Here is a 14277-nt window from a genome sequence, read left to right on the forward strand (position 1 = left end):
CAAAGATGTAAATACAGTGAGGAGAGTGGGAGCTGACCTTCTCACTGAGGCAAGAGTTATACATGTGGGAAGGAGGAAGACTGTAATGAACCTGTAGTGCTGGGTTAAAAACGGAGGTATCCACATGAACTCATGGATTTTAATATACATAATAGAAAACTATAGAATACACATAGAAGAGAGAGTGTGTGTGTGTGTGAGAGAGAGAGAAATACAAACACACATATTTCCTAGTTGACTGCTATAGAATACACATAGAAGAGAGAGTGTGTGCGTGTGTGTATGTGTGTGATACAAGTACACATATTTCCTAGCTAACTACTGAGAGGGCTAGAAGCAATGACACCCTAGTAAATATCTAGCCTGCAGATCTGGGCTTCTAAACACCATTTTCTATCATTCTCTGCTAAAAAAGAAACTACAACTCCTTGAAGAAATGGCTGATTCCAGAAATGTGGCAGAGAAAATTTAAGATGAGTCCGGATCATTTTGTTATGACAAAAGGGAAAAAAAAGCTCAAAAAGACATGGGTGTCAGCCTAAAGGAGCTGCCACATTTCAGACAACTTAAGCATCAAAATAAGTTATAGATTATAAGCCATTGAATAGAATAGGAATCCAAGAGTGATGTGAATAAACAAATGGATAAATACACAAATAAATTAGTAAAAGATCAAGAGAAAAGCTATTTCTTGTTTGTTTTGTTTTTGTTTTTGTTTTGTTTTTGTTTTGAGATGGAGTCTTGCTCTGTCACTCAGGCTGGAGTGCAGTGATACGATCTGGGCTCACTGCAAGCTCTGCCTCCCGGGTTCATGCCATTCTCCTGTCTCAGCCTCCCAAGTAGCTGGGACTACAGGTGCCCGCCACCACGCCCAGCTAATTTTTTGTATTTTTAGTAGAGATGGGATTTCACTGTGTTAGCCAGGATGGTCTCGATCTCCTGACCTCGTGATCCACCCACCTCGACCTCCCAAGGTGCTGGGATTACAGGTGTGAGCCACCGTACCTGGCCGAGAAAAGCTATTTCTAACAGAGGCATGTCAACCAATTAATGTGGAAGGAATGACAGAGCTTAGAAAATCACCACTGGCAGCCATCAGAATAAAAATTCAGTCAGGAACCATCAATATATTATAAAACCATTGGGTGAAAAAATTCTAAACTGGGTAAAGTTGTGTTTCTGTAACCTTAAAGTGTCAAAAAGACATGAATTACAAAGAGAAAAATAATAACTTTATGTTGGAGAAACTCGACAAATGCCACTTTACAAGGCAGTTGCAACTAATAGGACAGGTGATGGGGCTGGTGAGCATTGCTGGCTGCTGCCGCGACACACCGAGGAGAACACAGCGGCCCTTCTGCAGTATTTTGGCAAAAATGTACAACATGAATCCGATCATGAGTATGTCAGACAAATCCAAGTTGAGGAACATTCTGCAAATCAACTGAAAAATACCAAAAAGTCAAAAGAACACAAAAGATAAGAAAAGACTGGCACAGTGTTCCAGAATGAAGGACACTAAAGAGGCCTGAGGAATCCGTGTGACGTGCTATCCTGGGTTGGGTTTTGGACAGAAGGGAACAAATCAGCTGCTTCTTGTTCTTGGTGGTTCTTTCCATGAAAGGAATTAAGACAGTTGTGTGTGTGTGTGTGTGTGTCTGTGTGTGTGTCTGTGTGTCTGTGTGTGTGTGTGTGTGTGTGTGTGTGTGTGTGTGCAAGAAAGACAGAAAGCAAGAGTCTGTGTTCTGGTTTCTAGAGTCATTTATCCAACTACCTCCTTCAAATCTCCACTTGGATGCCTAATAGAGATCTCAATTTAACATGTCCCAAACTGAGCTGCTGCTCCAACCTGCTGCTTCAGAATTATTTCCCCTCCCAGTTAGACCGAAAACCCTGAAGTCACCTCAGACTCCACCCTTCCTCTCACATCTTATCCAGTTCTTCAGTAAGTTCTGTTGGCCATACCTTTGAGGTGGTTCTGAACTTGACCCTGTCCCCATTGTGTTGCTGCACAATCTCTTAACTGGCCTCACTGCTTTTGCCTGGCTTTTGCTTGGCCTTCTCTGAACACAGAATTCTAATCCTCAACATAATCACCATTTAGCTCTTGATGTCATCAGTGTATGACATGGATGCTCAGAACCCCCAGTGAAGGCTCATATAGATTATTAATGTATTTAGCAATCATAATCCTGTAAGTATCAAATGTAACTGTTATTTTTGTTTCATGACTTTTTTCCTTTTGTCATTTTCTCTATTGTAAACAGAGTCATTTTGGAATTCAGCTTCCTTCAACACTGAGACTTCATACCTTCATTTCCCTGCTTTCCACGGAGAACTCACTGCTGACGTGTGTTTCTTTTTTAAGACCACAGTTTCCTCCGGGGTGTTTATGGAGAACCTGGGAATCACAGACTTCATCAGGATTGAGCTGCGGGGTAAGCTGCCTGCTCTGGACAAGTCACAGGGTACCCATTATTTAGCAATAAAAGCTTCAACTCAACAAAATGTTAGTTATTTCATTCTTACTTTGTATTTCCTTATAAAACACTAAACTTCTATGATTTTAGGTGTTTTTTTTGTTTTTGTTTTTTTTTTTGAAAGAGAGGGGAGAGAGAGGGTTTTGCTGTGTCGCCCAGGCTGGAGCGCAGTGGTACTATCTTGGCTGACTGCAACCTCAGCCTCCTAGGTTCAAGCAATGCTCCTGCCTTAGTCTCCTGAGTAGCTGGGACTATAGGCGTGCACCACCACGCCCAGCTAATTTTTGTATTTTTGGTAGAGATGTGGTTTTGCCACGTCAACCAGGCTGGTCTTCAACTCCTGGTCTCAAGTGATCTGCCTGCCTCAGGTTCCCAAAGTGCTGGGCGTGAATTGCCACGCCCAGCCAGTAATCGTTTTTAAGAGAAAATAAAACAATGAAGCATGAAGCACGTAATAATCCATTAAAATGTCATGCCTTCCCTAGAGTACAGGACAGCAGAGCCAGAGCTTTAAACCAAACTCGTCACGTTGTTCACTGAATTCCAGAAATATTTGACCAGACATACTGTTTTTCGTGTACCCAAAGCTGAATTTATGACTGTCAGAATTCACATTCAGTGGTTATAGAATTAGATGAGACTTTGAGCCGTTTGTACATAAAATTACTGAAACCTCAAAAACAAATACTATTTGGTATTCTAGCTATGGGTACATAGCTGTGGGTATTCCAGCTATGGGTACATAGCTCTACTATTTAGGACTTACCAAGGTGAATTGTGAACTCTGAGGATAAATATGTTAAAATCTGCTCTGTTTTATTTTTTCCTCCAGGATACAGATTTATTCTGCCCCCAGCCCCTTCCCCAACTCACAGTCACATTTTTCTGCATCGCTGTCATTGTCTCCTTCCATCCTGAGCACGTCTTCATGTTTTCCTGTGTCTGCACAAGACTCAGTTTTCTTCCCTGTGAATTTGCTTGAGCAATATTCATATCTAATATTTCTAGCTCCCACAGAAGTGACCTTTTCCTTTGATGTGGGGAATGGACCTTGTGAGGTCACGGTGCAGTCACCCACTCCCTTTAATGACAATCGGTGGCACCACGTGAGGGCAGAGAGAAATGTTAAAGGAGCGTCTCTTCAAGTCGATCAGCTTCCTCAGAAGATGCAGCCTGCCCCTGCTGATGGGCACGTTCGTTTACAGCTCAACAGCCAGCTCTTCATTGGTGAGTGCTGGTGGTTTATAACTGAATTTAATGTGAGTCCAGAGAAGGTCCAAAAGAAAATAAGAACTATAACGTCCTGAGAGCAACAATTGCCGACAACAACTACTACTGCTGTTGGTACTATTTGCTGATAACCTGGTAGGTTCCAGGAGCTCGCTGTGTGCTTCTGATTTGACATTTCTTGTTTTTGTTTTCAGACAGAGTCTCGCTGTGTCGCCCAGGCTGGAGTGCAGTGACGCGATCTCAGCTCACTGAAACCTCCGCCTCCCGGGTGCAAGCGATTCTCCTGCCTCAGCCTCCTGAGTAGTTGGGACTACAGGCTCAGATGCCACCATGCCTGGCTAATTTTTGTATTTTTAGTAGAAACACAGTTTCACCATGTTGGCCCAGCTGGTCACGATCTCTTGACCTCGTGATCTACCCGCTCCGCCTCCCAAAGTGCTGGGATTACAGGTGTGAGCCACCGGGCCCTGCAGTGTCTCAATGTTTAGGTATCAGTGTTTAGGTATTGTCATCTGTTTACAGATGAGATAGCCAAGCCTCAAAGAGGTGGAGTAACCAGCTAATGAGAGGGATCCCAGGATAGCCGACCCCCAAACTTGAACCATTCATATTATAGAGGATTGGTATATGTGACAGCTATGTTTTATCAACACTATTAGTGTAATCATTAGACATTTTTATCTATTTCTTCAGTTTCACTTCTCAGTGTAGTTACAGAGCTTGTAATTGGGACAGAAGTCCTCCAGGGTCCACTCAAAACCAGATCGCAGGATACCCGCTGAGCGGAAGCAGCAGCAGCAGCAGCACCATGCAGCTCCCTGGGGCCAGGCTTCCAGGAGCCCACTCCTGGTTTTCCTCACTGCTGTCCTCACCTCTGGGGCTCTCTCATCACAGGCTCCTTGTTTATAACCCGGTCACGCTCCTCTGTTCTTGCACTCCATTTATTTAAAGGTGATAGCTCTGGAAGGCTTTCCTTTAGTTTGCTTAATTACTGTTTTATCACTGTTGTTTATTGTTCCCCTTGGGAAAAATATATTTTGCTATATTGCTTTTGAAACTATTCTAACACAGATTAAAGCTCTCACTTGTTCATTTCTTATGCATTTTAAAGCAAATAAGGGATGCAATCTAATTAAAACTGGACTAAATCACAAATTATCATACAACCTAATTTACAGGGGAGGGTAGATACAACTTCCAGGTACTAAATGCTACACAATGAACCCATGTATGGATGTGGATGTGGATGGGGGTGTTATACCATGACTTCCTAAAACCTAGCTTCAAGCGTGGTTAGCTCTTCCATTAAGGTGCAATGAGGCTTTTTCAAAGGACATGAAACCAGTCAAACTAGGAGGAATACACGGAGGGGTCAAACCAAGAACTTGATTTTCTCACTTGTAATCTTGGAGATTAATTAAGGAAAAACCTAGAAACACAATTAGCATACAATTCACCTAGAATCAGCATTCACTGTGGTGATTGAATCACTGGCTTCAGAATCACCCACAAAGCTGATTGACAGTTCAGATTTGGGGCCCCCCACCTTAGGCCCACCGAATCAGAATCTCTGAGAGGAGGCTCAAAACTCTGCATTTTCGAGAAAGTCTAGGTAATTTCTGTGCTCCTAACATTGAGAATTGTTGCCTTCATAACGGTGTTTGTCACTACACAAGTGTTGTAAACCTCTCTAAATGGTTTCTTCAGCATTCCAGTTTGACATGACAAAATATGCATGCATGCAGTATTCAATTTGCATTTTCCAGAAACTCTAGGTAATTTCCATGCTCCTAACATTGAGAATTGTTGCCTTCATAATGGTGTGTGTCACTACACAAGTGTTGTAAACCTCTCTAAATGGTTTCTTCAGCATTCCAGTTTGACATGACAAAATATGCATGCATGCAGTATTCAATTACTGTTTAGCACTATATCCTCTTGAGAGGAGGAGATCCTGGGGCATGGTGTCACCCCTTCCAACTTCCCCTCCTTTGCTTCTCCATTTCCCTTCACACTTTATTTTTAGAGTCCATCCAAGTAAGAAATGTATCCATATATGTTTTTATTATTGTGAAAAACTTGAAAGTTCATACCTAACCATTATAATGCACATTCTTATTGATAAAGAAAGTAAAATAATGTTTGATGTGGTTTATATTATGTATTTTGTTCTTTGTAAAGGAACTAAAGTGAAATTCTTTCTTACCTGAGGTAAAAGAAATGTTTTCAGATGGACGATTTGCCAGACTCACCATGTTTGAAAGTTATGTGAATAAATGTTTTATTCAATGTCATTTAAAGCTTCGTGATATCTCATAAGAGTTTTATTTTCAAAATCGCGCATGTTCACAAAATTTTTGGACACATTGTGATTATTGCCACTCTCCATAAGGCCTGAGTTTGACATGGACATAAAATCCTGAATAAAATACCAAGGAACACGTTTCTATTTGCAGTGTTTCCATTGTAGGTGGAACGGCCGCCAGACAGAGAGGCTTTCTAGGATGCATTCGGTCTCTGCAGTTGAACGGGGTGGCCCTGGACCTGGAAGAAAGAGCCACAGTGACGCCAGGAGTGGAGCCTGGGTGTGCAGGACACTGCAGCACCTATGGACACTTGTGTCGCAATGGAGGGAGATGCAGAGAGAAACGCAGAGGGGTCGCCTGTGACTGTGCCTTCTCGGCATATGATGGGCCATTCTGCTCCAATGGTAAGTGTGACCAAGGAGCAGGTTATAGGGCAAGTACATGAAACTTACATAATATGAAGAACGCTTATGGCATTTGATACTATACAGAAAGGATAAGATTGAATTATTTGAAATGGAATAATTTCTGTACCAAATTCCTCTATGGAATTTAGAAGGGGTATGACTGTTTTTGAAAACTTAAGGCTATCAGTCCTCTCTGCATTTCTTTCTTAGAAGATCTCTGGGTTACCCCTAGCATCTGTTCAATGCTAATCCTCTCAAAATAATTTGGTTTTCACAACTCTGTCCTTGTACTGTTCTAATTTTGACATCAGTAAAGCATCATTGTTATTTTTGTTTTTAATTTTTAGAGACAACTTCTTGCTATTCAAGCCTCTCTGTTGCCCCGGCTGGACTTGAACTCCTAGGCTTGAGCAATCCTCTTACCCATTGTTCCTTCTGACAATGACTTGAAGTGATTCAAAAGGCCTTTATAGAAATGTCTTTTTTTATAAAACAAGCGTATTAACTAGGAGGGGGAAATCACATTTAACTAAATATTGACATGTCATTAACAGGATCACTCAGACACCTTGCTCTGTGATGTCTGACTCTCCTTAGAGGAATGTAGTCGGCATCACACAGCTGCTGCTCAGGTACAGTCATATTTTGAAAAAAAGAAAAGGGCTGGGCGTGGTGGCTCACGCCTGTAATCCCAGCCCTTTAGGAGGCCGAGGCAGGCAGATCACGAGGTCAGGAATTCAAGACCAGCCTGGCCAACATGGTAAAACCCCGTCTCTACTAAAAATACAAATATTAGCCGGGCATCCCAGCTACTCGGGAAGCTGAGGCAGGAGAATTGCTTGAACCCAGGAGGCAGAGGTTGCAGTGAGCCGAGATTGCACCACTGCACTCCATCCTGGGCGACAGAGTGAGACTCCATGTTGGAAAAAAGAAGAAAAGAAAAAAGGGACTGATTTTAGTATTAAGTACCTTGCACTGACTTATTTAATATATTTATAATACTTTTATGAAACCTATTAGAATATTCAGTTATAAGAGGTAAAATATAATTGTGTTTTTAAGTGTCTCTGGGCTGTTACACGTATTATTTTTAGCAGCAAAACAGGCTTTAATCACTATAAAAATTGTGTGACTTTCAAAAGAATTTTGAGAATTCATTATCTAGAAGTCATTTAAATTTTCAAAAGGTCTTGCATATGTCTTTTGTTAGTCCTGAAGATCTCTGTGCTAACAAATCACATAGCTCTGGTGCAAATCCAGAGCCCTTTTTATATCTGAAAGCCAACATCAGGAGTAATCACTCCTTCATGAGCACAGGTGCTGATTTCTAAAGCATTCCCAATCCACATTTGCTAAGTGAAATTTGAATGTTATTTTATAACCCAAAATTATCTTAAGCATAGACATTGTATTGTAAGTAAATGGAAAATGGTCCTCCAGTGGCTGGGGCATTTGTTATAGTTAGATTAGTTAATCTAATAAGAATGATCTGGATTTTCAGTAAATTCTTTCTATTTTATGGAAATGGAAAGAGTGTAGTAGTATTCCAAGACAATGATCATCTCCCAACATCTTTTTATTTACAGGTATATTTGGGGTGTGTGTGTATGTATGTATGTATGTGTATACTACAAACATTTTTGGAATTAACTTGATATAAAATTAAAATGTCAACCTTTCATAAAGTGTTTTAAGAGCAGCTGAAAGCCCTTCAACTTTTCTCTCTCAGAATACTGTAGACACCACTTTGGATTAGCCTTTATATCCAAACAGTAAATTTGAGAAACATCTTTGGCATAAAAGAACATTTCTAAATTCTCACCTTGACGGAGGGTTGATCTTCAAATCACCTTTTCTCTAGCTACTGCAGGAGCTCTGTTTCATGCTTCCTACAAAGCAAATCGATTTTTAAAGACGAGGTAAAATTCAAATAAAAAAACATGGTACTCTGGCATTTCCAGGCTGGCCACGTAAGGAGCTCTGTAAACCCTCTCTCATACGAAACAGGCATAACTGGTAAAAATTATTATTTTAAAAAACAACTATTGAAAGTCTCTAGAAAATGTCCTAAGGAAATACATCAAATGAAGAAACATTTATCAATCAGTAATAACAGTGAGAGTTTGAGGCATCTAAGCCAAGCCCCTCTCCCTGCACCTCCCCATCCCTAGCTCAGTGTGACGGAAGCTCCACTCTCTATGGATGTAGCCAAGAAGCCAAAGGTTTCCTCTCCACCCAGGCCCTACTCCAGAGACACTGCACTACCCAAGATTGGGTGCCAGCATTTCTTATCATCCCCAGTTTTGTGGGACAGAAGCTCTGTCCACGCAGAAACAGCTGAGGAGTCTGGGGCTTCCTTCCTAAACCAACTCCTCCTTCCAGGACATACGGTCTTCAGGTGTGGCAGCTGGAAAACACTGTGTCCCAATTGCCCTCACTCCAGCTTGCTTGTAAGGAACTGTTTCTACACCAGGAGAGGCAAGGCAAGAAGTTAGCTTTCCCACCCTGCGCCCTACTTGTAAGCAACGGTTTTACTACAAAGGAGCAGGCCACTCGCACTCCCTACAGCTTCAGAGCAGTGAGGCAGATTTAACCAAGAGGTAGAGGGAGGCCATGAAAATACACAGCTTGGTAGCCCTCCCCAGGTGAACTGATTTCTATTTGGAACAGACCATGGATAAGTTTAAGCATAGTCGTATGAAGATATTGGTAGTAAGCAATTAAGAGAATGCTGATAACTCGAAGAGAGTAATGAGTTAAACCAGGGAAGTTTAACAGAGAAAAGAAAAAAAGAATCAGCAAACTTGAAGCAAGATCAATAGAGATTATGTATCCTGAAGAATACAGAGAAATAATAATGAAAAAAAAACAGAGCATCATAGAAATATCAGACGTAACTAAGCACACCAACATATACGTAATTGAAAATACCAGGAGAGAGACAAAGGAACAGAAAAATTATTTGAAAAATAATGGTTGAAAACATCCCCAAATTAATAAAAATCATGAATCTAAGATACAGAAGCTCAGTGAAATACAGATGACACAAAGAAGTTTATATCCAGACACATCTTATTAAAAACTTTGAAAGCCAAAGTCAAGAAGGAAATTTTAAAAGCAGTAGGAGAAAAATCATATATACAAGGAAATGCCAGGATCAACAGCTAACTTCTAATCTGAAAGAATGTAGGCCACAGGACAGTGAGATAACATATTCAAAGAGATAAAACCATTGTCATCAAGAAACTTATACCCAGCAAAACCATTTTTCATGTTCAGTAGCACAGGATGACTATAGTTAACAATAATATATTGTATATTTCAAAATAACGAGAGGAGTGGAACTGGAGTGTTCCTAACAAAAAGAAATAAATGTTTAAGGTGATGGATATCTCAGTTACCCTGATTTGATCATTACACATTGTTTGCTTGTATCAAAATATTACCTCTACCCCATAAATACGTACAACTATTAGGTATTCATAAAAACTAAAAATTTAAAAAGATAGTAAAATATATTCCTACTTACAACAAGTAGAGAGTTCACTGCTATCAGCCTGCATTAGAGGAAATAACAAAGAACATTCCTTCAGGCTGAAGGAACCAGACAATAATATGAATCTACACACAAAAAACAAATAGCACTAATAAAGGTAAGTGTACAGGTAATTATAAAATAAAGTATAATGTCATATTTCTTATCATTTTCAGTGCTTAACTTTTAAAAAGCAATGTATAAAACTATAATAGAGAATATACAAATATATAATGTATATATTTTCATTGTCGGGCCTATAGAAATATATTACCAAAAACAGCACAGAGGAGACAGATGGGAGCAAGACTGTACTGAAATAAGGAATGACACCAAATGGTAACATGAGTCAGAGGAACAAAGAAAGAGAACCAGAAATGGTAAATAAGAGCGTTTATAGACAGTCTATAAATACTTACTTGCTCTTTTTTTCTTTTCTCAGATTTTTTAAAAAGAGAATAAATTATGTAAAATAATAATGGGTTTGGTATGCATAACAATAGTTCCAAAAGAGAATAAATAGAGCTATGTAGAAATAACTTTTCTAAATCTCACTTGTATTAAGTTAGTGTAAACCCGAAGCAGATTATTGATAAGATATGTATAATGCAAGCTTAGAGCAATCACTAAAGAAAATAAAACATTGTCGTGAAGTATATTAAAAGGCTTATATACCAAAACCTAGTAGGATTTATCCCACAATTTCAGGAGTGGTTCAACAAATGAAAATCAGTCAATGTATTACACAAGATTAATAGAACGAGGGGAAAAAAAACATGATTATCTTAATTGTTGCTGAAAAAAAATTTAACAAACTCCAGTAACCTTTCATGATTGAAAAAAAACAATCAATAAACTAGGAATAGAAGGGAACTTTCTCAATATGATAAAGGCCATATATCAAAAACCTACAACTAACATCATACTCAGTGGTGAAAGCTTCGTCCCTAAAATAAGAAACACGACAAGTATGCCCAGTTTTACCACCTCTATTTGTTATAGTACTGGAAGTTTCAGCTAAAGTCATTAAGCAAGAAGAAGAAATAAAAGGCATCCAAATTTGAATAGAAGGGCTATCTCTCTCTCTCTCAGATTACATTATCTTATATGTAGAAAACTCTTCAGAAAATAAAAACTGTTAAGAAAAAATAAATAAATTCAGCAAAGTTGTGGAATACAAAATTAACACCAAAAATTTGGTTGTATTTCTCTACACTAGCAATGAAAAATCTGAAAATGAGATTAAGGAAACAATTCATTTGCAATATCATCAAAAAGAGTAAAAAACTTAGAAATAAACTTAACCAAGAAAGTGAAAGACTTGGACACTGAAAACTGTAAAACGTTGTTGAAAGAGATGAAAGAAAGACATAAATAGATAGAAAGACATTCCATATTCATGAATTGGAAGACTTAATATTATTAAAATGACAATACAACCCAAAGCAATATGCAGATTTAATCTAATTCTTATCAAAATCCCCAGAGCACTTTTTGTACAAATGGAAAAGCCCATCCCAATATTTATATAAAATTTGAAAAAGCCCAGAATAGGCAAAACAATTTTACAAAAGAACAAAGTTGGAGAATTCACCCTTCTTGACTTCAAAACTCACTATAAACTGCATTATTCAAAACAGTGTGGCACTGAATGAGGATAAACCTGTAAATCGATGGAATAGAACCGAGAGGCCAGAAATAAACCTTCATACATACAGTCAATTGATGTTTAACATAGTCTTTGTCAAGATCACTCAATTGGAAAATAACAGTCTATTCAACATAAACATAGGAAAAGTGGGTATTCACATGCAAAGATTGAAGTTAGACCCTTACCAAAATTAACTCAAAATGAATCAAAGTTTTAAATCTAAAAGCTAAAACTAAAACAATTTTTAGGAGAAGATATATAGGCAGATCTTCATGATCTTGGATTTGGTAGTGGTTTTTTAAAGATCACACCAAAAGCACAGGCAACAACAACAAAAACAGATTATTTGGACTTTATCAAAATTAACAACTTCTGTGTATCAAAGAGCACTATCAAGAGGGTAAAAAGACAACCCACAGAATGTGATAAAATATTTGCAAATTATATCTGATCTAGAATATGTTAATAACTTCCACAACTTAACAACAGAGAAAAACAGTCTAACTGGACAAAGGATTTGATGAGACATTTCTCCAAAAAGATATACAGAGAGTCAATAATCACAAGGAAGGATGATACTCAACGTCTTTAGTTATTAAGGAAACGCAAACCAAAAGTATAATGAGCTGCCTCTTCAAACCTACTAGATTGACTATAAAAAAACAACAACAACAGAAAATAACAAGTTTGGGCAAGAACATAGAGAAATTGGAACTCCCTTTTGTTACTGATGGGAATGTAAATGCCACAGCCACTGTCGAAATTGATTTAGAGTTAACTCAACATAGTTAAACAGAACTACCTTCGAACCCAGCAATTCCACTTGTACAATTGAAAACAACTCAAGCAGATACTTGTATACAAATGTTCATAGTAGCACTAATCACAATAGTGGAAATAATACAAGTGTCCATCAACACATGAATTGATTTAAAAAAATGTAGTGTATGCATATACTGGTACAACACATGAATTGATTTAAAAAAAATGTAGTGTATGCATATACTGGTATATGTTTAGCCATTAAAAGGAATGAGATTCCGATACATGATACAGCATTGATGAACCTAGAAGACATTATGCTAAGTGAAATAAGCCAGACACAAGAGGGCAGATATTATATGACTCCGTGTTTACTAGATATCAGTAGACAGATTTGTAGAGACAAAGTAGATTCAAGGATACCAGCAGCTGAGATGAGGGAGCAATGGAGAGTTATTGCTTAATGAATACAGAGTTTATCTTTGGGGTGATGAAAAATGTTGGAAATCAAAAGAGGTGATAATTGCACAACATTGTGAATTTAATTAATGCTACTAGATTTCACATTTTAAATGGTTAAGTGGCAAATTGTATATTACATATATTTTACCCCAAAGTATAGTGAAATCAAGAAAGAAATTAAAATGTTACACTCCAAACTATGCACCAATACAAAATAATAAGTCAAGAACATAAGTGAAAAGAAAACAATGAAACATATAGAAAAAGAAAAAGAAAGTGGCAGATGTAAATCCAACTGTATCAGTAATAATATTAAACGTCATCGACTGAGTAATCCAATCAAAAGACAGATACTGTCAGAATGGATAACAAAAGAAATCTAACTAAGGCTGTTTGAGGAGATACAGTTTAGATTGAAACAGGTAATTTAGTTGAAAGTAAAAGAAGGGAAAACATGTACAATGCAAAGAGTAACCCTAGAGAGCTAAAGGGACTATAGTTAATATCACAAAAAATAAACTCTAAAACAAAAGGTGCTACTAGAAATAGAGAAACTTTTATAATGATAAAAAGTTAATTCCCTCAAAAAGATATAATGACTACAAATTTATAAGTAGTTAATAATATAGCCCCAAATTACATAAAGAATACCTGACAGAACTGAAAAGGGAAACAGACAAACCAGGAATAAGCTGGAGGATTCAACACTTCACTTTCAATAAAGGATAGAATAATTACTCAGAAGATTACCAAGAAAATAGAGTTGAAAAAGCTAACGCAATCATTCTAGCACACATCTGTAGAACACGCCACTTAACAATAGCAGAATGTATATTCTTCTCAAGTGTTCATGGAACATATTCTAGGTTAGACAACATGCTACCTGTAAATCAAACCTCAACACATTTAAAAGGATTGAAATCATATGAAGGGTCTTTTATAAACACAATGGGATGAAATTAATAATAGAAGGAAATTGTAGAATATCACAATATGTGGAAATTATACACTCCAAAATCAAAAGGGAAATTAGAAAAGGCTTTGAGATAAATGAAAGCAAAAATACAACATTTCTAAAACATATAGTAACACAGCTAAAGCAGGGTTTAGAGGGAATTTTAAAGCTGTAAACATCAATATTTAAAAAGAAAAATGGCTCCCAAAAAAAAACCTGACCTGCCACTGTAAGACACTGAAAAAAGAAGAGCAAACTAAATCTAATGTAAGGAGGAAGCAGGAAATAATAAGTAAAACAAGAGAAATTTCTCAAATGGATAATATAAAAGTGACAGAAAAAATTAACCAAACCAAAAGTCAGTCCTTTAAAATTGTTAACAAAATTGGCAAACCTTTAGTACAACTGACCAAGAATAAAAGAGATGATTCAGATTACTAGAAAGACATATGAAAGAGTGATATTACTACCAACCTTACAGAAATAACA

At 37.7% G+C, this 14277-nt stretch overlaps 1 protein-coding gene across 2 annotated transcripts in view; it reads left to right on the forward strand.

The window, feature by feature from the left end:
- The window catches only part of LOC112607927 (contactin-associated protein-like 3), a 236635-nt gene that overhangs the window by 206321 nt on the left and 16037 nt on the right, over nt 1-14277 (forward strand). Inside the window, exons 16-18 of one of the 2 annotated variants that reach the window (XM_025359295.1) lie at nt 2268-2438; nt 3489-3707; nt 6181-6420. In XM_025359295.1, coding sequence (XP_025215080.1) covers nt 2268-2438; nt 3489-3707; nt 6181-6420 — 630 coding nt within the window. The remainder of the gene's footprint in view (nt 1-2267; nt 2439-3488; nt 3708-6180; nt 6421-14277) is intronic. The other variant, XM_025359296.1, reaches the window with a different exon arrangement.

Source organism: Theropithecus gelada, chromosome 15 (genome assembly GCF_003255815.1).
Source record: "Theropithecus gelada isolate Dixy chromosome 15, Tgel_1.0, whole genome shotgun sequence".
Classification (NCBI taxonomy): Eukaryota; Metazoa; Chordata; class Mammalia; order Primates; family Cercopithecidae; genus Theropithecus; species Theropithecus gelada.